We start from the raw sequence: 25,801 nt of genomic DNA, 5'->3' as shown, positions 1-25,801 counted from the left end.
CTTAGAGTTTTGTATCGCACCACTTTGAGTTCCTTCTACCTCAGTCCTTTCTTTCACGCTTCTCATTTCTGGTTTCTCAAATCAACTGACCAACAAAGATCCGAGGTGAGTTCCTTTCACGGTTCTCACTTCAGATTTCACAAATCCATTGAGCCTTCCCGGTTCTGCGGTAATTAACCTCACGCTGCCTTCCACCCTTTGTAACGCATGTAAAGAAATGGAAAATGGGCTACCATTTATACACAGCTTTTAGTTGCTCTCAAAGTTCTTTTAAGCTACAAACCACATTCACTAATGCATTTTATTCTTTGCACTAAAAGCTCTTTATTTACATCAGACCTTTACCCCAACCCAGAGCCTTCTTGCTGAGTGGTGACAGTACTAATGACTGCACTACCAAGGCGCCCCAAATACCACCTCAGGCAACAGATCACTGCTAAAGCTACAGACTTACTCGAATGCAACCAGTTATTCAGCTATATTAACAGTTCTTTAAATTTTGGTACTTCAGACTTAAGTTTGTGACTAAAGTGTGAAAACAAACCATATTTGAAAAGAAGAAATTAGTTTAAGGTCCCACTTTTTACATCCTTCATGTCTGAGTGGAAACTAGAAACTCAGAGCTTTCTAGAAAAGAAACTAACATATTTTGGTTTAAATGTGCATAATTACAGGCTATAGTTATTTATTATTAAATACCCAGGTACTTAGGTCTTTATAGTTGATATGAGTAGCTGCAATAAATAAATCTCAAAGCTTTGAAGTTAGTAGGTTGAAAGTATTAAAAGCTAGCTCTACCGGTCCCTATTAAGAGGGTTAATAATTCAGATCATGACTCATGCATTAAAAAAAACATGAAAGGCTGTAATTTAAATGTCAAAGCAGAGATTGTTTCTGAAAAAGAATATGTTTAGTTTTTAGGGTTTTTTTTATTTCAGTCATTATTCAGTCATTATTTCCAGCTTTTTGAAAATGACAACAACTCTAAAATGCCAATGATAATTAGTGGGAAGAACACAAATTATTGACTGAAATGATGCACGCTGACACTTTAGCCACTCTTTTCTGTCTTTTTGAGGTTATGTTTATAAATGTGTCCAATTAATGAAAATCCAGCAGTCAGGCAACTGAAAAGTGTGATGCCTTATTTATATATTTATTTTTTTTGTAAAGATTCCCAAAAGTAACAGCTTATATATTTTCTGTTATTTTGTTCCAGCCATTCGATACCATCTTTAATGGAGTTTTCTTTCAGGTTGCAGGTCTCTACCGAGACGCCAGTATTGGAAATCCAATCAACATTGTGGTTGTTCGACTCATCCTGCTGGAGAAGGAGGAGGTAAAAACATGTTTCTGTATGCTGATGAAGTGTGCTTTTAATAGTTTCCATATGTGTAATGTCACAGCCCAGTGACAGTAGCTCTTGCAAAGTCACAGTAAATAAAGATACTTCATTTCTTCTTTTTTCTTTTACTGTGGGTCAGAATGTTGAACTTATCCACTGTGAAATGGGTAAAAGTCTTTGTGAATTCAAATAAAATTAATAATTGCTTCTGAATGCAACCAGATTAACCACGACAGTTTTCTTTCCAGCAGGTGTTTAATGAATGAAACATCGTTCGCAGTGATTGAAATCTCTGATTGTTTCCATCAAAAGCAGTTCCTGCTTTTGGGTTCTTGGCAGCAGTTGACATTTACAGTACAAGAGTACAGCAGAAAATAATTAGGAAGAGCAACTATAAAAAGTTAAAATGTGCTAAAAAAGTTGATAATCTGCTTCATTAGTCTTTCTGATTGCTGTGTGTAAAAAGTGAATCTAGCATGTGTGAACTGTATTGGTGTTAGAATGACAAAACTCACTGCTGTAAGAGCTGACGTGTACGACACATCGACACAGGACGCTATCACCTTAACTTTGTCTGTTTTAGGACAAAGTCTTCGTCAAATATGAAAGTCACGGTGCAATTTAGTTTAACCTGAAGCGCCTCAGTTCATAGCTGCCTTTCTCTCTTTGCTGTCCACTTATTGCCGCCAATTTTGTGCACTTAGAGTGCATTAGATACTAATGATTGATTTGTTTACTGTTATGTTTTCTTCTCTTCATCTTCTTGTGACGTGATGCCAATAGGATGACTTAAAGATCACACACCACGCTGACAACAGCTTGAACAGCTTCTGTAAGTGGCAAAAGAAACTAAACATGAAAGGAGATGAGCACCCGCTGCACCACGACGTCGCTGTTCTGCTCACGAGGTAACACAAATTATGAACTCAGTTCACCTCTCTCTGTCTCTCTCCTTCTCTCTCTCTTTCTCAACCAAATACGATCACCTCTCAAATGAGTCAATATGCATTTATTTTATCATCGTCTTCAAATTTTTGAGTTAGATTAGACTTATAGATGTAGACGGTTGCAGGGAGCGTATATAACATATGAAATATTGTTGATATTGTGCAATTTTTTATGTTGAGCACGTATTAACGTTTATCTTTTTACTGTTTGAACTGCCTAAAACCCAACCATGCGTGTAATGCTAATATTGGTGTGCAAGTGGCAATCATAATGTTTTTCATTTAAATGAGTCTGTTAAGCCCTGTGGCAAACTGGGGTTACACAGTGGTGACAGAACCTAAAGCCAACTGATTAGAGTATGCAAAATATATATACTTGCAGTTTTGCAAACTGATTGTCTTGAGACCACCTGTATATCCAATGCAATGTGACTATCAAAAATGAACCTAGAAAGTACCACAGTCATTTTCAGCAATATACAACAGGGGGATCCCTTTGTGATATTGTGCAGAGTAATGGAATAAGAAGAATTCTTTTTACTGAGCCCTGCTGCTTGTAGACTGTGCAGCTGGAAATCAGATCATGGTTTCCTCACAGAGCAATGGCAAAAAGAGAACTAATGCCTGATTTCTTAATTAAAACTAAAATTATTTAGTTTATGTTCGAGACTGAAATCTTCAAAACTGAGACTTTGCTTTTTGGTCAGGAGCAGGAAGGATCTGCCACCACAGTTATCATGACCTTGCCCTACCATCGCACTACAGAAGCAATAGTGTGACATTTTGGAAAAGACACTTTTACAGTGCTGTGCAAAAGCACCGTGCCCACTCGTTTGTTTGTAGCTCGCTTCCAAGCAGTACCTAACCACTTTCAGAGGGTGTTTGTTGTTTGTTAAGCCACTTAACTCTGACCTCTGAATCATGCAAGCATAAAAAAGGCACCTGACTCAAGGGAAGAATCAGTGTTGTCTACACATCTTTAGGCACTTTGTTACTAACTGCCTGTCGCAAAAACAATTGTTCCCATTTCTTTAGTTCAATCAAAGAAAAAAATACCAAAGATAACACAGTTTGACAGATATAAAATTGTATTTTTTGCACCATCAAGGTGTTTCCCAAAGAGCATATTGTCATCATCAACTTGGCATACTTCAGTTGAGGACAATTTGAGGAAACTTGAGAAGTGAAAAGATGAAGACACAAACCTAAAAAAAAAAAAAAAAAATCTACAGCAGATGGACAGTAAAGACCTGACACGGGATCTGAGATCCATCTACTGTTCAGTGAAGCCTCATCAGAAATGGGCTCAGTGGAAGGGTGGCTGTGAAGAAGCCAGTCTTAAGGAATAACATTGTTATGATGACATAATCTTTACTCATACTTTGGCTATAAGAAGCTGTTATCTGCAGATATAAATTAGTTTTAAAATAAGACCTGAGAAGAAAATAATGCACGTGTAAAATTCAGTGATGTATATTCATTCACCCATTTATTGAATGAATGAACGCTCCCAGTCAGAAGAATTATTATTATCATCATTATTATTTTAGTTAATCAATCCTTCAGGTCCTCCTGCCTGATATTTGACCAAAAGTCTATCTTCTACTTTTCAAAGGAAGGACATCTGCGCAACCATCAACACACCTTGTGAAACGCTGGGTCTGTCCCACGTGGCGGGAATATGTCAGCCGCATCGCAGTTGCAGTATTAGTGAGGACACGGGCCTCCCTTTGGCTTTCACTGTAGCGCATGAGCTGGGACACAAGTAAGGTTTTGGTACACACGTGCAAACACACCTGTTATGGTATTCTAGTCTTTGCAAGGTCGGTCAGTGGTGCCATTCAGGCACTTTAACCTCTGGGTGCATGTCATGTTTCTCAGTACAGATGCTCAGTCAGTATTTTGTTCATTGGCCTCTCTCAGAAATATAATTCCTGGTCCTGGAGTCTACTTTCCATATTCTAAGTTTGCATCCATTGTGGCACTGGATATACAAAATAATATGAAAATCAGGAAGCTCATGCAGTAGTTGCTACTGCACTTTTTTTTTCACCCATGTCCATATTTATGAGATAATTTGAGTGTGTATAATTATTTCTGTTCACTATTCCTTTCATTAGACGTTATTACACTGAAAGTGGGAATCTACTTTTCTAAGAGTTGCTTATATACCAACTTTTAACTAATGAGCTAAAAATAGACCAGGCAATAAAAAATAATAATAGCACATGATCCTCCACACACAAGGATTAAATTAGCACATGAAATAAAAGCCACACTCTGAAGTGCTCTGAAGTCAGGGTATTAACACAAAGCCTGTTATCCAAAATGTGTCAAATTGTTTAATTATTTATGTAATTAGACCATTTTGTTCTGTCCGTTTGATACAAACGCCAACAAAGTCACCCTTCTAAGGTACTAATTTTAACAGGTTAAATCAAACAGAAGGCAACATAATTGATATTCCAAAGCAGCCAGTTTGCTGAGAACATTAGTGCTTTCTGCTCAATTTAAACTCAGTTTAATTTAATTAGATTTTTGCCCTCTGTTTGCTGTTTGGTCATTAACCAAAGCATTTAAACATTAAAACAAATAGAAAAAAATACTTTTAGTTACTTTGCCACCAATCCTCAAGCCTGACTGCAGCTGTTTGCATTCTGACAGTATAGTACCCATTCAAAGTGTGTCTGTTCAGAACTAGCTGTTTTTGGCTTTTGGCAAGAGCGAGTGCTTGAAGTCAGATGTCACCACTTGAATGGAATATGTCACTGAATGCACAGCTGATTTGGGCTACCAATATTTAGTTATAAAACAGAAACAGAGCAAAAAGAAATTCTACAATCCAGCTGGCATGTCCCGCAGAACCCACAAGCCGTTATTTGTGGGCTTTTTAAGTACAGCAAGGACGTTTCAGTATCATAAAGAACACCTACCTCAAACAACATTTATAATCAAGGTTTGTCAATATAGAGCGTGCCTATAATAGTTTTTAGCTGTAATCAGTTAATCGATAAAGTAGCAGCATAAGGTCATGACATTATTCACATGCTAAAAATAAGCAAAATGCAACAACAACAACAAAAGAAACCACACACATGCATTTCTTTGTTGCCGCACACTACACTTGTGGCACTTTGCGTTGGTGTACATGTTACATGCTGTTTTGTGCCTTGTGCTTTTTATGTCACAGTTTTGGGATTCAGCATGATGGCAACGGTAATGACTGTGAACCCGTCGGGAAACGACCTTTCGTCATGTCTCCACAGCTCCTGTACGGCACCTCCGTGCCCAGGTGGTCACGCTGCAGTCGCCAATACATCACCCGCTTCCTAGAGTGAGTGCTACATGTTCTGTATGACGGTGCTGCTGTGAAACATACACGTTTATGTGTTTGGGGGTTTCATGTGCCCTTAACCTTTTGAGGGGAATAGGTGACACGTTTTTGTTGTGGTCCTTTGCCAGCAAATTAGAGGATCATAATACTAAGTATTCAATAAATAATATGACCAACATGAATTGCAGTGTAGAGCATTGATACTTCTGTTTCAAATTACCTTTAACAATCTATCATTTTTCAGTGGAATAATGGCTTTCCACAGTGGTACAGCAGACAGACTGTTTTTCACTGCTGTTCTGTGGTAATGTTATCTAAGAATGGATTACTCTGTTGGCTTAGTTCTTTCAAATTATGTATAATCACAGCTGATGCCATTCAGGTCAGCTGCAGAGGCAATGCAGGTCACTTATTTCAATGATTGAAATTAAAAAAAAGAAGAAGAGAAGAGGTCCTCTAACCTACCTCCCTTCCACATCTGACAGTAAAACAGTGACCTTCTTCAAGACTTGTAACTGTAAGTTATAATTTCATTGTCAGCTCACTGGACAGTCAGTGATTCATATGCAGTGAAGTTGAGTAAAAGCTGAAATCCTCTCGAGAGCTGATGTCCTCTGTAGTTGTCACAAAAAAGATAAATTGAAAGTAATTTTTTTTCCTCAGTTCTCAGGTTATAGCGCTTCTTTTCTGAGACAAATCTTGATTTGAATGAATTTTGAAACAAACATTTCCATCACTGACGTTACAGTCACCTTTTTTCCCAGCTTTGTGCATCATGTAGTGACATCATTTTTGCAGTGTTTCAGATGAACTGTGTAGTTTCAGTGCTGCATTTGTCAGCAGTAAACTTGCTGTATTTTTCTGTGTACCCCATCATATGTTCCATCATCTGGCTATTTTTACAGTCTGCCTGTGTCTCTGTGCTATACAGGCAGCTGCTACCATCAAACACTTGATTCGTGCTTCAGCAGCACATGTGTCTGGAATATTTCACCATAGCTGTCCCACTTTCTGTGTTCCGAGCATCTGGAATTGATTTAGTGGGTGTTCAGCTACTTGACAGCACGGTCTTCTTGACTCCACTGTGGGAGTTCACAGTGATATTTACACTTGTGGGAGTCTGCAACACAAAAGCCAGTGGTTTGTGTGTGTGTTTGTATGTGTCTGACAGATAGTGGTGAAAAAGTAAAAAAAAAAAAAAAAAAAAGATAATTATTTGATTAATGATCTTAAATTTCATGTCAATCCATTAAATCCTGGTTAACGTGAGACTTTTTTTCACATTTTAACTCTGCACATCTCACACCTATTTTTCTCTGCCAAGTCTTTGCCACTGACTGCAAGACAAAGCCTCTATTGTATACAGCTTCATTTGTCCCAGAAGGCCTCCGCAGCTCGCTGCTTCAGAGGTCTGATCTGTAGGTGTCATTTTATGTGGAATGTGAAAGGTCACACTGAGCTGATATAATCACAGAGATGGGCTACTCATAAACAGAGCCTCCCTTTAATTTCCAGGCTACTAAGATGAAGCCTAAGATATCAAACAGATAATAAACATGTTTATTCAGGAGCTCATAGATACAGTAGGAATGAATTCTGATGACTATAGATTCAGATTTATAATTTCCCAGGACGAGCTAGCTTCAACAAAAGCTTCAGTAGAGCCTAATTTGCCCTCTGAGCTGCCTTTCAGTCTCAGAGCCACTCATGGAGAACATTTTAATTACTGCCATTCAATAGTCATTGAGACATCATCTCAGTTATTATTTTTTGCTATTTCCATTTTTTTAAATCTGACATATCAGTCGTTTTAAGTCCTGAACATCCACCTCCATGTTCAAGGCTTCTTTGTTAGCTTTCAAATGTATATTTTATATCTTTAAATTATAGCATAGAAAGAAAATAATGTGAAACAAAATGATAAACACCCAGCCCTGAATTGAAGTAGATCTTGTGAATCCTGTAATTGCATTTATTATTTTTAATAATTTTTTTTATTATAGACAAGACTTGGTTCAGCATTAATATCTGTAACATTTACACAGTCACAGACATAGCTAGAAGTTTGCATTATGCTTTCATGTCATCCTTATTTCAGTTCATTTCACTGTTAAATTTGGCATGAGCACTGACTTTCACTCAAAGAAGAACTGTTTTTCTTTTGGTGGTCAAAGCTCAAATTATTCAACATCTTAACCCAAAAACAGAAGAGGAGAGTTTGGCCTTATTTTTAACATTGTGATGGATCCTGAATTGTTGACACTAACTCTGGAAAAAGATAGAAAAATGGTGAAAGGACTGGTGTTTTAGTAGAGCTTTTCTAATCTTATTGACCAATCACACACTTGTCCAGGGCACACACCCTGGACAGGTTGCCAGACTGTCGCAGGACTAGTACAGAAAGATGCACAACCCTTCACACACACATTCACACCTGTGGATTTAGAATCACCAATTACCCTAACCCCACTAACTGCCTGGAGGAAACCAGAGAAAACCCACACAAACACGAGGAGAATACACAGAGGGCCATGGTGGATTCAAACCCAGGACCTCGACTGCTGCAATCACATAATTAAACACTCATACACTTCAAATTTATTGTCGAGCTCTGCCTGGAGTGGGAAGGAAATATGCTCTTTCAAATAAAACCTCATCCACAGATGCCTGTGTGCCTGCAGTTATGTATTCGGATATGGTGGCTGTGGCTCAGGAAGGTTTGTGGTTCGATCCCTGGCTGCTCCAGTCTGAGTGCCAAAGTATCCTTGGGCGAGATACTGAACCCCCGAGTTGCTCCCGATGTGTTCATCAGAGTGGGATTGTGTGTGTGTGAATGTTAGGTAGAAAGTGCTTGTGTGTGTGTGTGTGAATGAGACATGCTGTATAAAGTGCTTTGAGTGCTCATGTAGAAATATAAGAATATGAGCTATATAAGAACCAGCGCCTTTACCATTTAGACAGGCTTCTCAAATGTGAAACTTTTGTCCTTTTAATTGTCATTTTAGTTTTCATTCCAGAACTTGGTGTCAAATTCATACAGTTTCTCTTCTATAACTACTGCCTCCTTCCTCCCTCACAGCCGTGGCTGGGGCTGGTGCCTTGATGATGCCCCGGGGAAGGATAAGTTGTCTCTATCTACGGTGCTTCCTGGTGTTCTGTACAGCGCCCTCCATCAGTGTCGGCTACAGTACGGATCTGCGTCCCTGCTCTGCGACGACATGGATGTAAGATCTTTTGCTGTCATATTCTTTCTTGGCATCTTTTACTTTTCTGTGTAGTATATGTTGTATACATGTCACTAACTATTTTTCCTGGGTTTTACTGTCTTGTTCCTGACAAATTTTAAGAAGAATATTTTAATAGTGCAATTTGAAATATCGCCCCACAAAAACTGACTTTGGCAATACCTCTGGCCGTTCCTTAGAGCGGTCTGTCTGCATTTCAGGCTTAGTTTAATCAACTAAACCTAAACCTGTGAAGTTGGAGAGCATGTAGCTTTACAAGGTAAGCTTCATGGTATGAAAAAAGACAGCAAAACACTCACTTCACTGCACCAGTTTCTGCTTTTCTTTAAGCTTGTTGCTCTGAGTGCACAGGAATAGGAGCATGTCAGTTCCAGCGTCACAACAACCACAAAAACATGTTGATTGTAATTCAGGCGTATTCCACTTAAAAAAAACAAACAAACATTACATCATACCCTTTTATTAACCAAACAAAACATATCCTGAGGAAGAAATCTAAAGTGACTAACCAACACTTTCAGTACAACACTGTGTCAGTCGGTTGGCTATTTATTACGTGTGTGTGTGTGTGTGTGTGTGTGTGTGTGTGTGTGTGTGTGTGTGTGTGTGTGTGTGTGTGTGTGTGTGTGTGTGTGTGTGGGTGTGTGTGTGTGTGTGTGTGTGTGTGTTTTTATCTTATTTGTGTCTACAACATGTACATGTACTATGAGTCCAGGGACAGAATTTTTTGTTGGTTCAGGAAAGGTGTTACACTAACGCTTTAGTGTTTTCAACACTCAATAATAAATGATCTAAAAAATAAATAACCTGAATTTTGTACAATATGTATCTGTATGTTCCTCAGCAGGGCAGAACAGACGTCTATCTTCCTGGTCGGAAGTCTTCCTTTAAATCTCATTTTGCCAATGTAGGATTATGATTTTACCATGAGTTAACCTCACTGAATAAGTGAATCTAATATAACTATATCACTAATAGTGGTCTTAAGTGCAGTGCTGAAGAAGCTCATACAGTATAATTGCTTTTAAAAGAATTTAAGACTACTTTTGGACATTTTTAAGTAGTTATTTTTGTACTTTTTCCATTTCTTATACAGTTGGGGAAATTATTATTTGATCCCCTGCTAGTTTCATTTTAATAGAGAAAGGCAGAATCTCAACCAAAAATCCAGGGCAGCTGTGTGTGTTATTATCCTGCTGGAGGACCTGTGACTGAGACAAAGCTCTGTGACACATTTTGCTTCAGAGTGGCTCAATAGTCGTGAGATTTAATGCACCTCCTTCGTGTTTCATGAGTTAAACTCAGTGTTCTTTTCTTTGTATGATTCAGTTTGCTTTCATCTGCCCAAAGGACATTCTCACAGAAGCTTTGTGGCTCGTCAGTACAGTATGTGTTTTGGCAAAATCCAGTCTCACTTTTTTGTGATTTGCTTTCAACAGTGGTGTCCCTCCTCTATCGCCTTTTATTAAGGTCCACATTGGCTCAAACAGCAATGAATAATGGATGTACCTTGACCTTGGAGTTCACCTCTGAGTTCTTTGGAAGTTGTTCTGAGCTCTTTTGTTAGCATTCCTATTATCCGTCTCTTCAATTTGTCATAAATTTTCCTCTTGTGGCCGCGTTCAGGGAGGTTGGCTGCAGTCCTGTGGACCTAAACCTTCTGAATAAGATGTGCAGCTGTACTCACAGGAACATCAAGCTGCTTGGAGATGGTCTTGAAGGCTTTACCTTTAACATGCTTGTCAATAATTGTCTCTCTCATCTCCCGAGACAGCTCTCTTGCTTAGCTTTCTGTGGTCCATGTTCAGTGTGGTGCAAACAGCAGTGACTACTTTTCACCCTTTAAATGAACAGACTGATTATAGGTTAGAGGACACCTGTGATGCTAATTACAGGACACACTGTAGTTTAACATGTGATCAACTTATTTTCAGTCTTTTCTGGATGTACCTTCATTTTTGTCTCAGTTAGTTTCATTAGTTTTTTGTTTGTTTTTTTAATAATTCTATTTAATCACAATTCAAAACAAAGTCTGATTTTCATGAGTTAATTTTCAGTAAATTTTTATTTATTATTACTTTAGTCAGTTTCGAGTGACCATTGTGGGTTTTTCTTTCATTAACAGAAGGGGACCAGCAATCAGTCATGGATTGGCCCAAACCTCAACATTATTAAAGTATTATATTCTCTCAGATTTTATATATTGTTTATTCTTGTTTTTGTACTCAGTGTTCTGCTGTCCCTTTGCTGTTTGCAGCACTGTAAATTTCCCACAAGTTAATAAAGGATTATGTTGTCTTATTATGGGATCACCTTCACAGAGAACAGAACAAAAGGCAACCATTCTGTATTTCCATGTATGTTTGCACATTTCAGTAAATTGCTGTCCCTATCTCCCATTTTCCTAGCAAAATATAAAGGAATGGAAAACAGAAGCAAAGACAATTTCCTCACTATATATATATATGCTTCTGTTTTTTGAACATTTAATTTATGACCAGAGAACATGCTCTATTTTTCTATTTCTCTCATTAACGCTCTTAAAGCTAACCTTCCTGACTTTCAATAGGAAAATTATTACAAATTATTTTGTCGTCTGCATTCATGCTTTTATTTTTAGAGACGAGGAACACGAAAGATAGAACAGAGGAAATGATCCGCCCAGCAGGGAAGTAGAGACTTGCTGCTCAGGGCATTTTTTTTTTTATTTATTTATTTTTCTTCATGGGGAGATTTTTTTATTTTTTTTGTGCAAAATAAATTTGAGTTTGATTGAATCCTCTCTTCTTTCAAAGCCTTGTATCTCACTGCTCTGCAAGGCTGCTGTATGTTATGTCTGGGAGCAGATATAAATAAATCATAAAAAGCCCCGAGCAACAGGATTTTAAAGACTGGACAGATGGGGACCACACACATGCATTTTTATACCAGCAATGCAACAGCAGCAAAGTGTTTTCACGTGTGGATTTTACAAGCATCATCCTGACTAGAAAAACAACCGTGGGAGGCCTACAGATTTACAACGCCAACGGCCCGCTGTTATGTAAATTCAACAAATGACATTATTTGATTGTCATGTTTCCTTTTTTATATCTTGTTTACAGAGCACTCGAAGTGCCCTGAGTTTCTTTGTAATCATGCATAGTTATTTTAAGAATGACTGATTTTTCTTGGAATGACCTCAGTTGATCAAATGGTAAATGCGGAGGAATCTGGGGCCACCCAACATCTGCAACAGTGTTTCTTTCTTCTTCTTCTTTTTAAATTTATGATAAATTCCTCTTTGTTTATTGTATAACACAATGAACTGCAAAATATATGTCAGATTTTTTCAACTTGAGTATTTCATTCATGAAGATCTGATTTTTTTTTTTTTTTTTAATTGTTCGAACAGTTCATATCAAATCTGTTCTGGCATTGGACACTTGAGTTTTCCACCCAGAACTAATTTTGTGCTAATTTTTACAAAAACCTTTTAACACTAAGTAATACTAACAACAGCTTTCTGGTCTTAAGCACTGGCTCAGGCTGCAATTTGTTGGAACTGTGAGGGTGTTGTGTTGATTGCTTGATGGATTACACAAGTTGCTCGATTCAGCCTGATTGATCATTTGAGAGTTTTTCTATTGATTTATTTGTTTTGGGGGTTTATGTATGCCACAGTAAGTCCTTAAAGCTAAACATGTCTAAAGCCAGGAAGCTTCCAGTCCAGGTTGTATTTTTAAATATCAGTCTTTCAAAATGTATCTAAAACGTGATTATCTGTAGCCTTCACCTTTCCATTTCTGTTAGAAGTTTATCTCTATACTGAGAATTAATTGTGCACGCCTTTCTTAGGCTTATCGGGCTCTCTCCTTGTTCTCGGTCGCAGGTTTTAACTGTGAATTAACCAGGAAAGAATTTGAGTGTTTCAGATGCTGAAATCTTTGGCATCTCAGAAATTTAATTTACATCATGGTCATGTCCTCCACATATTCATCACAAATGTCAAGAAATAGCAAAAGGAAAGGGTCGAGACAGTTGAACCAATCAGTCAGGGACCTCCTAGATATGTTTGACCTTTTGGTGTGTTATCACTCGTAAATTTTTACCTCTGCAAGAAACAAACATCTTGGTATTGGTCTTTTGATTGATTATTTTTGCAAATGCAGGTCAGAGTTTCTTTCATGCTGTCAGTCAGAGCCTGCAGCGTGGCCAGTGTAACAGAAGAGTTAATAAATGCGGGAAATACACTTACTTGTCAGAGCCTGGCTGTGAAGATTAACGCATTCCTATGTTTGTACAAGAAATATGATGCTGTCACTATGAGGAATGTTTAGCTTAGCTTAAATCAGGGTTAATCAGCCAGACACTGCTAACGCTGATTGATTTTTATATCTGATCAACATTGGGGGTTCTGAGGATTTCTTGGCCAAGCTGCCTGACGAAAAAAGTTCTTGATTTTTTTGCATCAGTCAAACAAACATGTTTTAACAACTTAATAAGTCAATTATAGATTATATATAAAACTCTCCCCCTCTCTCTCTTTTTTTATTTTAAATGAAATGTCTTTAAAACCATTAAACTCATACAGCACTGTGTGATGCATAATGGATGACAGAGCGAAAGAAACAGAATTTAGTTCATGCTGCCCAAGGTTATTACATTTCATATAGGAGACTGTGGTGCATTTCTAAAAGATGATATCAGACTTTATCCTGGATGGCAGCAGCCGGTAATCCTTATCTGATCTCATGTGTCTGAAGAGAGGACATGTCTTATCACTCAGCGCAAGAGCAAACATTAGGGTTTGTGAGTGGCTGTCAGCATCATCTGTCGTCATTGATATTATTATTTTGAGCTGCAGATAAAAAATACATAAACCTGCATTTTAGGAAAATACAAGCAGCTCTATTAACTAATTGAAGAACATCAAACAAACACGTGATCAATTTTCCTCTAACAGATTAGTCAACAGGCTTTGTTTGATTGTCAGTAAAATACCTGTTCACTGTTTTTATACAGCACATAGTATAAAAATTGTATTGTGCAACTCTGTAAAAAAAAAAAAAAAAAAGTGCTGTGGGTGTGAAACATTAATCTTTTTCTGCTCCTCCAGAATGTTTGCAGCACTCTGTGGTGCACTGTGGGAACGACCTGTCGCTCAAAGCTGGACGGGGCTGTGGATGGAACGAGTTGCGGGGAGGACAAAGTGAGTCTTTCGTCTCATGACCATGACAGGATTAAGGATCGTGACTTGAATGCTTATTTTGTTGTTGACAACGATCAGCTTTTTATTACTAAGAAGAAGCGCTTTGCATCTGGAGATCCTTCACTGTTTGCAGTATTGATTTGTAGCTGTATTTGAGAATATTGGAGTCAACATATGGAAACGGGGCAGCGTGATGATTGTTGAAGGATCCTTAGAAAGTCCATCTCCAGCCCCAGAAATAGTTTAAATTTCAACTGCTTAAAGAAATGACTGTAAATAATTGTGTTGCGACGTGATCTGTGCCATTTAATACATTATAATATGTAAAACCAAAGGTAACACACACACACTCTGTTGGATCATTTGCATTGTGGCTTCATGGTAGTAGAATGAAATTATTAACGTTAAAGGAATTAGTATTAGTCATAATAAATTATGTAAATTACATTTAAAATCACATTAGTCAATAGATCGATGGTAGTTCTACGTTTCTGAGGATCAGTGTTTTTATTTTTCACAATGTTAGTAAAATTAATTTTCAGAGATTACCTTTGTTCACATTACTTAAGAAGAAAAATGCGCTAAACAAGCCCAAAAATGTTGGACGTGTATTTAGTGTCAAAACACGGAGTTCAAACTATCTCCTGGTCTTAGAAACAATCCTATCTCAGTTTCCTGCCCGGAACAAAACAGCAGAACTCAGATTATGTGCTCATTTATTTAATGATGGAAACTTTGGTGTCTTTTTCTTTTAATTTTTTTGGTAGTGGTGTTTCAGCGGGCAGTGCGTAGCAGTGGGATTTTACCCCGAGAGTATAAATGGTGGCTGGGCATCCTGGAGCCAGTGGTCGGCCTGTTCGAGGACCTGTGGTGTTGGTGTCCACAGCGCTGAAAGAGAGTGTGATAACCCGGTGTAAGTCTACTCGATATTTAATTAGTGCAAGCAGAATATTCAAAGCATGATCTGACTTTTTCCTTTTTCTTCAGAAGGAGACAAACGTGTTATCTGTGGATTAAGTTTAAATGACGCTTTAAAAAGTAATAAAAATGTGACGTCATGTATTATTATGGTTGTTTGTACCGAGAAGACAGTAATGAATAAAGTGTAGTGGAGGCGTTTCTGAGCAATAAAAGACCAGGTATTTTGATTGATGTGTAAATAATGAAAGTAGCAGCAGTAATTTTATTTATATATGTTTTTTTTTTTCCTGTAGCCTTCTGTGGGCTAATTTGAAACAGCAAACAATACCATCACACTGGATATATATGCATATTACAATATTATATATTTGCGATAATTAATTGCAAATTCCTTTATTATTGGGGTGTATTTGGTTATTTCAGCCAGAGGTTTGGTTGTAATTTATTGTTATATATGTAAGAAGAAAAATATAATATCCTCTTTCCTTTGACTGATTTTTCTTGTTGTGTATTATTCAGTATTTTGTTGTTGTTGTTAGTTTGTTAATGTGTTTTTGCTAAAAAAGTTTGTCCATGTGTACGTGTGGTACCACAGAGTGTGTTTTCATTGTTACTAGGATGCCTGACACCATTTTCAGAAGTTACTTTAGATTATTAGAGGTCACATGTTATAGATGGTTACGTTACACAGTAATTAAAAAAAAAAAACTAAACAAGAAATCCTAACTTGATGAAAAATAATCCCCACAGTTAGATTTACTTTAGATTTACTCCATGTGAGGACACCTAGATTTTTGTGCCATATGGGTAAGTGCGTGTAACTCTCGCTCTTTGTGGATGCACATATAGCTCCTGTAGGCAGTCTCTGTCTTACAGACAGGCCTGTGTGAGTCTGTGCCGCTTGAGCAAAACCTTTGAGCTCTCTGTGAGGTCGTCTATGGATTTGTGTTGATGCTGAAATGTAGAAAATTCTTAAATTAAGACTTTCCCCTGTGTAACAGCTTTGAGCTGTTTTTTGTTGTTTGGGGGTTTTTTTTTACCTGAGATTGGTTTGAGCAGTGAGTGAGCGTTAAACTGAAGGTGAAAGCATGTGTCACGCCAGAAGTTGGAGACTTTTCAACCACGCTGATAAGACGAGCACCCACACAGGCTTTACCAGAGATTAGTTCTGTATGAGTAAGAAAAATACATGGGGTACTTTTTTGTCTAAGTAGGAAATATGTTGAACTCAAACAACAAAAATCTGAGCAGCTACAGTAGCTTAAGTGCAATCAAAGATACCAGTAAAGCCTGGCAGTAAAAATAAGTGCAGCTTGAAAGAGATTCAGGCAGCTTTCTTATGCAGCTGCTCTTCTGACTGCTTCTTTCCCAAAATGGGAAACAAAGGAACAATCCCGACTTGTATAGAAAAGGGAAAAACTTCCTTTATATACCACTAATTATAGTTATTTTTCACATTTTTTCATCTTTATGTGCTTTTGTATTGTGTAATTTTACCCACTGCATGTCTAAATGCATCTAGTTATGTGGTTCAAAGGCAAATACTTCCTAAGGTTGTTCAAAAAAGTAAAAAAAAAAAAAACATTCACAGTAACATTGTTCCCTATTCTATAGTCCTAGGTACAGAGGGAAGTACTGTCTGGGAGAACGACGGAGGTACAAGATCTGTAACACCGCACCTTGTCTTCATAGCATGCCCTCATTCAGGGACATCCAGTGTAGTCACTTCAACAGCCAGCCATACAAGGGCAAATTCTACAAGTGGGAGGCAGTCGTCAACACAGGCGAGCAGATTAAACTTTCAGTCAGCCGCTGTAACTAACACAATACAACATATTTCCATTTTTTATCCCAGCACGTTATCATCACTCTTATCTCCCATAACAGTCAGCCCCTGTGAACTGCACTGCCGTCCACTTAACGAGCATTTTTCTGAGAAGATGCGCGACGCTGTCGTTGATGGGACGCCTTGCTATGAAGGCAACAAAAGCCGAGATATATGCATCAACGGCATCTGTAAGGTATTAAAGCAACACGTAGTATTCCGCATATACTGCCCTGCTCGTTTTGAAGTTTCTTCCTCTCTTGTTTCTGTGTCTCTTCCATTTCTGCTTTGTCACTCATTAAATGAAGTCGGCCCTCGCCTTGTTTTCTCTGCAGGCGAATGTTGTACATTTGACATTCTGGCTGACAATAAGTATGTTGATTAAAAAAGGAAAAAAAAAAATCAGGCGGCTCTTATCTTAAGATAGCAGCTTGTTCTTGCATATCACCCTGGGCTAAAATGCCAGTCATTGAAATAGACACTCTTCGGGTACTAAGTGGACAGCAGTGTCGGACTTCATGACATTTGGTGACATTTTTGTCGGGCACCCACACGTTCTTTGTCTTTGATGACCAATTTGTGGTTTTTGATTCAAAAATTTTGATTTTTAATACAAACATATTATTCACATGTGTAACCTAGGAACATGACTCAGAGTGCTGTGTTCCCATTCTAAGTTTGGTATATTTTAACTTTTTGGTCAGAGGTGAAAAGTAAATGCATGCATTTACCCGAGTGCTGTACATAAATGCAACTTTGAGGGACTCAGTTTTGTCCTGCTTTGGGCTTCTCTTCTTCTACTCTTACGATAGTAGAAGAAGAGCAACAGTACAGTATCGAGTGAACCCTGCCAAAGAAAAATGCTACAGAACAATATTAAGATCTGCATTTGCATCATCTGCCATCTCTGAACGTGTCAAAGGCACATGTGACAGTCTGTGTTGTTTTTCTGGCTTTTATAAAGTGATGCACTCAGGAACTGCCACCATTCAAAGGTTCACAATCGCTGCATAAAGTCTTTTACTATGATGCGTTTCTTACAGAATATAGGCTGCGATTACGTGATTGACTCCACTGTTGTAGAGGATCGCTGTGGAGTGTGCAATGGTAACGGCTCCACCTGTACAACTGTGAGGAGAACATTTGAAGAAAGCGAAGGACTCGGTGAGTTGTGTTATCACAGATGGTATTTTGAGATATCACAGTGGACAAAGAACAGGTGTAAATAAGGAAATGGATGATGGCTAAATTTGGTGTTTCGGTTTCAGGGTTGATTTGCTGTTGTCTTAACAGATTGTTATGAGAAATCTCTGCTGTGAAGAAAAAAAAAAATACAGATCATGAACTCTCAAATGAGTGCGTTTTGTACAGTTGTAAAATTTTTGAATGTCACAAGATATGTTAAGTTAAAAACACCTGGAAGCTTCCCAAGTGTAAACGCTGACCTCGAGATTTGTTGCAGTGACTGAAAACAAATTTGGATCCATGCGTCACTATTTTACAACCTCACTCCTGTTTCTCCTCTTGTGTAAATGTCTTTACATCAGCCAGAAGCACTCTGAGGTGTCTGGGAGGGGTTTTTTTTTCTCCACTGCCTTTTTTTTTTTTTTTTTTTTTTTGTTCACTGTTTATCAGCATACCTAAAGTTTAACGTCTTTTAGGCTATGTAGACATCGGGCTGATCCCAGAGGGTTCCTGGGATATTCGCATCGAGGAGTTGGCCGACGCTGGAAATTTCTTGGCGCTGCGTGGCGACAATCCTGGCAAGTATTTTCTGAATGGAGGCTGGACGATCCAGTGGAATGGAGAATACAAAGCAGCTGGAACAGTATTCACCTACGAGAGGACGGGACAGCTTGAAAACCTTACGTCTCCAGGGCCCACCACAGAGCCACTGTGGATTCAGGTATGATTAAACCCGTGTTCCTGTCCCCTTCTAACTCATACTAAAAAACAGTACTTCTTCACATATGAAAAGGCTGAAAAACAAAATGCTTAGCATGTTGATTACTTGCATTAGGGCCCCCCCCAAAAAAACCAAAAACACACAGCTCTAATTTTGGTTTCTGCTGCATAAGTGACTTTAAAATCTCCCAGTAACTACCACATTTTAAACTCGTCAAACACAAATCTTGAGGCTACAAACAATCATATGTACTGTAGCAACTATAATGTTTTTTGCCCTTGGAAATAGTCTGCAGCCATGTAGATGAGATATGGTGAGGGAAGCAAAATTTTAAGACTTGCAACTATTTTGGAGGCTACATTGCACGACAGCCTCCTTTGACATGAAATATTTCCTTTTTCTGCTCTTGTGTGTTACAGCTTCTCTTTCAGGAAACCAATCCAGGAGTGAGGTACGAGTACACCATCAATCAAAATGTGTCAGACGAGAACAACACCCCACTGTCAGTTTTCTACTGGAAATATGGTTCATGGACTGAATGCAGTGTTACTTGTGGAACAGGTAAGAGAAACAACTTTGCTGTATATAAGTGGGCAGACATACAGGGAGTGTGAGAGAAATGCCTCGCTGTTAGTTTTTTTGTGTGTTTGTCTCAGAATCCTCAGAAGCGTCCTTGAATTAAAACAAAAAAACAAACTTTCTTAGCACCCTAAATGCAAGCTGAAAATAAAGCTATTATACATAAAATTAAAGGAAAACCCAACCTAGGGTTTTAAAAATGTGTTTAGCTATCACGTGCCACCAGATTATCTGTGCAATTTGGCCTTGATATTCCAAATCTCTGAGTTTATTGGAGGAATGAGCATCATTCTTTCTAAAGATGTCTCCTCATTTAGTGTTTTGATGATGATGTTGGAGAGTACTGTCTGAAACACCAGCACAAAAATCTCCAGTAGGTGGTTGATTGGGTAAAGACCAGGGGAATTCCTAACCTGTGATTCACATTCATCTTCATAATCAATAAGCCAATGACTGAGCCTTCATGTCCTGTGGATGGAGCCATTGTCATCCTGGAAGAAGCCATTCCCATCAGCGTGGGAATCTCTCATCACAGGATAAAAAGTGGGGATTCAGATCAGTTTTTACAGATATTCTGCTCTCTATGGAAAAAAAGCTGACCAAGTCAGCAAAACGGAGCCGCTGCATCCCCTCACTGTAGAGGTCAAAGACTTTGTGACTTTAAATTGTCAAAAAACTGTCAAATGGGCGCCCGGGTGGCTTAGTGGTGAAGCCGGCGACCACATTCATACGCCGCGTTGCGGTGCGGGTGGGGTGGGTTCGACTCTCGGCCTGTCGCCAATTTGCCCGCGTGTCTTCCCCTGTATCCTCCCCCCGTTTCCTGTCTTTCTCCACTGCTGATAAATGCTGCTGTGGTCAAAAATGTAAAAAAAAAACAAAAAAAACAGTCAAATTCTCAATATAACAATCAGAAAACAACAAGCATTTATTGTTGTTTTACACATCTGGAATTCAAATGGAAACATCTTGTTAATATTAAAGAGGTTCATTTGAACAGTTGTCAGCTATTTATTGTCCTCCTATGCTCTTCTGTCTCCCTTCCCAGAACCGTGCCCTGCAGTAGATTTCTTCCCATTAAAAGGCAGTTTATCTTTCTAACTTTCTTCACACATTTCCTCTTAGGAAATAGTTGGGCTTCTTACAATTATGTTGTAAAGTCTTCATGTTACAATGCAAAGTATCACACGGATATGATCTGGCATGATATATAAATACAATTCAACTGGACAGTTACAAAGAGAAGAAATAGAGTAAATTACAGCCCACTGATAATAAACCAAAAGGTGGTGAAATGGATTTATGCCATTTCGTAAGGAGGAAATAAATAAATAAAGAAAAGTCCATTTATCCTTTTAGATTTATTCACTGACACCTTCACCCAATAGTCCTTTCAGTTGGACATCTAAAGCCTGTCCTTTGACCAGTTTCTAAGATATTTTAGGTTTAGTGATATTGCTTTCATCGTCTTTTCAGGCTTTTATTTTAGTAGACACAATTCATGTGTACTGGCCACAGATCTCTATTAACCAACCAAAAGAGGCAGTAGTTTTGTGCTTGAAGATCAGTTTCAGGGAGAATGAACATAAATCACTGAAGCTGTTGTCTTGTTCTGGGGGACAAATAAAAAATAAGATGTGACTTTGCTTTCAAATGCATTTTCAAGAACGATGGCCTTGGATGAATTTAATCGTGTCAATGCTTATAACTGTAACGAGCTTCACAGACTGTTTCTCGTGCTGCTTTTATTGATCTATTCACAAATATAAGCATGCAGCCACCACCAGAAAATTCCTATTGAGCCCTGATCCAAGTAAAAACTGCACATAAACCCCATCGTGTCCCTTGAATAACAAATGTCAGCACTGATAATGCTTTAGTGTGGAAGAGCCTCTTTTTTTTTTAAGACTAGGATTTTACAGATTTGACAGCGTGGTGACTCAGTGATTAATATTGTTGCTCCGTAGCACAAAAATGTGTCCTTCCAGGCATGACAGCGTTCTTCTTTATGTGGAGGTTCTGTGTTTCCCCTACACTTGTTTCCCATTTCTTCCCAGAGCTCCAGTCACTCCTGCCTAACAAACCTGATTCATTTTCCATCAAAGATATTTGGATGCAGGGTCCTCTGTTTACTAAGCTGCTTCTTCCTGATCACCAGAGCTAAAACATCTGTTTATGTTGGTGGAAATAATTTTATTGTGTGGGCTGTCTAGACTTTGGAGTGCTTCAGAAATCTGGAGGTGAGGCGTAATTCTGCAAATGCCACGAGTATCAGTGGCTGAAGTTTTACAGCAGCAGCGACACTAAGAGTGAGACGTGCCTGCAGAAACAGAACTTTTGGCCAGATTTCAGTGCACGTTTGATATTTTGCATAAGCACAGAATAGCAGCAAATCCAGATATTGCATTTTTTAGCTTCACTGGCTTTAGCATTCATTTGCACATTTATACAATAATAACTGTACAATAAATAGCTTGGCCTCAGTTAATTGGAGATTCTTTTTTCCTCACTGGGTGTCCCTGTTTTACCCACATTCAGAATGCATTCTGTGTACCAGAGGCACAAACTCACAGAACAGTATTTGTCCAAGTAGCCATAAAAACATCATGTCATCAGTATGTGGTGTTTCTCTGCATTTTTACCCATATTGTCTCTTTTCTTCTTTCTGTCTCCATGTGGCTTTCAATCTCACATAGCTGTCTTGACCTTTAAGACATATCTTTGAAGGAGAAAATTAGCTATCAAATGCACATTGTAGCCGTCAGCAGGATCAGAGCAGAGGGCGCTGTGAGGCGAGGGCTGTCCTCTGCTTCGACAGGATGAAAGTCCCCTCAGGAGGGTGAGAGGAATGATAGAGAGAGGTATCACAGGAGATAAACCTGTTGTCAGCCTTTTAGGTGCAGTTTGTGTAATGCTGTTTAAAACCCATCTGTTTGTGTGGACTGTACTCAGCATAATGTTCACATTGAAGAGGACTGATTAAATGGTTAACACCCACACATCTGAAACACCCCGCTGCCAGAGGTTAAAATGAAAAATTAACTCACTTTAAAATTATTTATCCTATTTGATTTAATTACTGTTTCCAGTGTTTTTGTTTATATCTATTATATTGGCTGTCCATATGTTTGAGTTAGAACAATGGCTCTTAAAAGCCTAACCAGGGCCAAGGTCTGCAAATTGTTTGTGTATTGGACATACAGTGTATACTAGTCAAAGTATATACTAGTCAAAACAAAATGCATGTACAAAATGATTCTGATGAGCACATTGAGCCAACACGTCCCAGGCATGTTCAACAGGAGACATATCTGGACTAAATGCTGGCCAGGGAGCAGCAGCATCCAGTGTGCCAGTCACTTTGCCTCAATCAACTTCAGTCAGTCGCAGCATGGTGGTACAACATGACGCGGTTGGACTGGGTTCATAAAATTAATTGAATAATGAAACCACCTGGCTGGTTTGTTGTTAACATATTTTAACAGTCCCTGGGGGTGGATTCTGTTTTTGAGACATGTAACAGATAAGTATGTTGCTGCTTTTTTGTTTTGTCTTTAGTCTTAATCACATATAACGGGTGCACTATGTGTCATAGAAACTTTTCTTTCATCTATCTGGTATTTCAGGTGTTCAGAGGCAGATTGTCTACTGTGTGGAAAAGACAACTGGGATAGTTGAGGAGCACTTCTGTGATCCCTTAACCCGACTTGACAACAATCAGACCAGCTGTAATAAGGATCCTTGTCCAGCCATGTGAGTTTTCCTCCTACATATTATTTACCGTTGGTAGGTTGCGTTCACTTGGAGTTTCTGGGCTGATGTGGGTTCTCATCACTACTCTGTGTTATTGGTCACTGAAATGCATTTTGCTGCAGGGATTTGGGAAAGATCACATGCATGTCCTCACGTGTCCACGCAGATGGGCGCGCACACACACGTAAACACATGTATGCGCACACACATACACACAAAAAACATTTTGAATTGTGGTACAGCAGAATTATTTTAAAAACAAATGAATCTGGCGTGATGGTACCTTTAACTTAATATTTTTGTTGCAATCACTGCAAACAGGTGATTTCTGGAACTCTCAATGAGATTTCTGCACCTGTCGACAGGTATCTTTGGCCCGTTCCGCATGAGCAAAAATGTCCCAGGTTTAAGGGGTGGCTTCTCCAGACTGCATGTTTCAGCTCCTTCCACAGATGTTCAATAGGATTTAGATCAGAGCTCATAGAAGGACACTCCAGAATAGCTCAGTGTTTTCTGAGTCATTCCTGGGTGTTTTAGCTGTGTTTTGGGTCACTGTCCTGTTGGAGGACACTGGGCGCCACGTTTCGCTCCAGAATAGCTTGATAGTCGTGAGATTTCTTTGTACTCTGCACTGATTCAAGACACCCTGTGCCAGATGCAGCAAAGCAGCCCCAGAACATACATGTATTCGAGCCTCCTCCATGTTTCACAGTAGGCACAGTGTTCTTTTCTTTGTATGCTTCATTTTTGTGTCTGAACACAGAGCTGATGTGATTTGCCAAAAAGCTCCAGTTTTGTCTCATCCGTCCAAAGGACGTTCTCACAGAAGCTTTGTGGCTCGTCAATATGCATTTTGACAAATTCCAGTCTCAGTATTTTAGGATTTGCTTTCTACAGTGGTGTCCCTCCTTGGACACCTTTTATTAAGTCCACTTTTGCTCAAACAGCAATGGATGATGCAATCTGACACTGATGTACCTTGACCTTGGAGTTCACCTCTGATTTCTTTGGACGTTGTTCTGGGCTCTTTTGTTACCATTCATATTAACCATCTCTTCAATTTGTCATAAATTTTCCTCTTGTGGCCTCGTCCAGGGAGGTTGGCTGCAGTCCTGTGGACCTTAAACTTCTGAATAAGATGTGCAGCTGTAGTCAGAGGAACATCAAACTGCTTGGAGATGGTCTTTACAGCTTTTACCTTTAACATGCTTGTCAACAATTATCTCTCTCATCTCCTGAGACAGCTCTCTGCTTAGCTTTCTGTGGTCCATGTTCAGTGTGGCACACACCATGATACCAAACAGCAGTGACTACTTTTCACCCTTTAAATAAACAGACTGATTACAAGCAAGTCTTTTCTGGGGGTGCCATTGTTTCTGTCCAGATCAGTTTCATTAGTTTGTTTTTTAAAATAATTCTGTTGAACCACAACTCAAAAGCAAAGTCTGATTTTCATGAGTTAATTTTCAGTAATTTCTTTTTAAATTATTATTATTAGTTTTGTCAGTTTAAAGTTATTTCAGTGACCATTGTGGGCTTTTCTTTCTTTAACAGAAGGATACGCTTATTTTAACCATTATACAATAAAAAAAATGTCCATGAACTCTGCAAACATCAAAAATTGAAGCTACCAAATCCAAAGTTCAGTATTTTTCTACAGCTGAAATTTTCATGTCATAACAATTTTACTCACAAATTTCTCTGTCCCCTTTGTTCTAATTTACTTCTTCAAAGTCAAATTGGTTTTTGATTTTTCAGAAGTGTAACCTGTTAGCTTTTTTTAATTGTAGAAGACAAGAGAAGTGAAACAGCCAGCAGGCATATTTATTTCCACACTTTTCACAGCACCAAAGTACAGCTTATTATCTTGTGTTTTTATCTTATGGAGGTTTCTTCTCAGAAAAGGACATTTGCTGCGGAAGCTGTAGGAGGTCCACCATCCACGCTTTCTTAGGACATTACAGTTAGTGCTTGTAGTGTTGAAAGTTTTTTGTATTACAACAAGAAGTAACAAAAAAACAAACTTTGTGGCAATGATCTTCTTTTTGCTATTCATGTGGAGAGATGCATTTTTGAAATCTAGTAACCTTCAGATATGTTTTTAGCAAAGAATTATAATGAAGTTTAGCCACTTTTAGTTAAATATAACAATGACATTAAAACCCAAAGCAAATATAATACAGATGGTCACTACAACCACTGTTTTCTCACCTTCTTGCACAGTAAGCATTATAACAGTGTGACAATGTACTTCATCAAAATAAGTGTTCAGTCCTGGGCAGAAATGTCATTTAGTGAAGCACAGCTTGAAATATTAGTATTGACAAGCAATCCTCTTGGCACTCTGAAGCCACGGTGTAGCCATTATGTGCTTGGGAGCATAAAACCAAACTCAGTGAACCAGTATAACACAGCCATCTAAAACCACTGAGAGTCATCTTTATTTTCACAGTTATTAAATACCATCTTTTTCTATCCCAAGCATACTATTACATTTGAAATCTGTGTATCTTTTGTGTCTCTTTGTGTAGATGGTGGGTTGGGGAGTGGGAGAAATGCTCAGCGAGCTGTGGAAGCTCAGGCCAAACTAAAAGGACAGTTCTTTGCATTCAAGCATTAAGTGCGGAGGAGCAGAAAGCCCTGGAGCCCAGTAACTGTGAACACATCCCCAAACCTGAGTCACTATCATCGTGCAACACACACATCCCCTGCCCAGCAGACTGGACCACTGGCAGCTGGTCAAAGGTGAGTCCGAGGT

The 25,801-nt window shown here is 38.6% G+C and overlaps 1 protein-coding gene across 1 annotated transcript in view; it reads left to right on the top strand.

Moving 5' to 3' along the window:
- The window catches only part of adamts7 (a disintegrin-like and metallopeptidase (reprolysin type) with thrombospondin type 1 motif, 7), a 71,322-nt gene that overhangs the window by 21,569 nt on the left and 23,952 nt on the right, over positions 1-25,801 (top strand). The window contains exons 5-18 of the mRNA XM_030726500.1: positions 1,256-1,339; positions 2,129-2,253; positions 3,908-4,057; positions 5,483-5,626; positions 8,706-8,850; positions 13,970-14,062; positions 14,830-14,975; positions 16,598-16,767; positions 16,871-17,004; positions 17,852-17,972; positions 18,470-18,714; positions 19,134-19,275; positions 22,917-23,043; positions 25,575-25,788. Coding sequence (XP_030582360.1) covers positions 1,256-1,339; positions 2,129-2,253; positions 3,908-4,057; positions 5,483-5,626; positions 8,706-8,850; positions 13,970-14,062; positions 14,830-14,975; positions 16,598-16,767; positions 16,871-17,004; positions 17,852-17,972; positions 18,470-18,714; positions 19,134-19,275; positions 22,917-23,043; positions 25,575-25,788 — 2,040 coding nt within the window. The remainder of the gene's footprint in view (positions 1-1,255; positions 1,340-2,128; positions 2,254-3,907; positions 4,058-5,482; positions 5,627-8,705; positions 8,851-13,969; positions 14,063-14,829; positions 14,976-16,597; positions 16,768-16,870; positions 17,005-17,851; positions 17,973-18,469; positions 18,715-19,133; positions 19,276-22,916; positions 23,044-25,574; positions 25,789-25,801) is intronic.

Source organism: Archocentrus centrarchus, chromosome 3 (assembly GCF_007364275.1).
Source record: "Archocentrus centrarchus isolate MPI-CPG fArcCen1 chromosome 3, fArcCen1, whole genome shotgun sequence".
Taxonomy (NCBI): Eukaryota; Metazoa; Chordata; class Actinopteri; order Cichliformes; family Cichlidae; genus Archocentrus; species Archocentrus centrarchus.
Note: the sequence above shows the minus strand (reverse complement) of the source record. Positions and strands in the feature narration are given on the sequence as shown.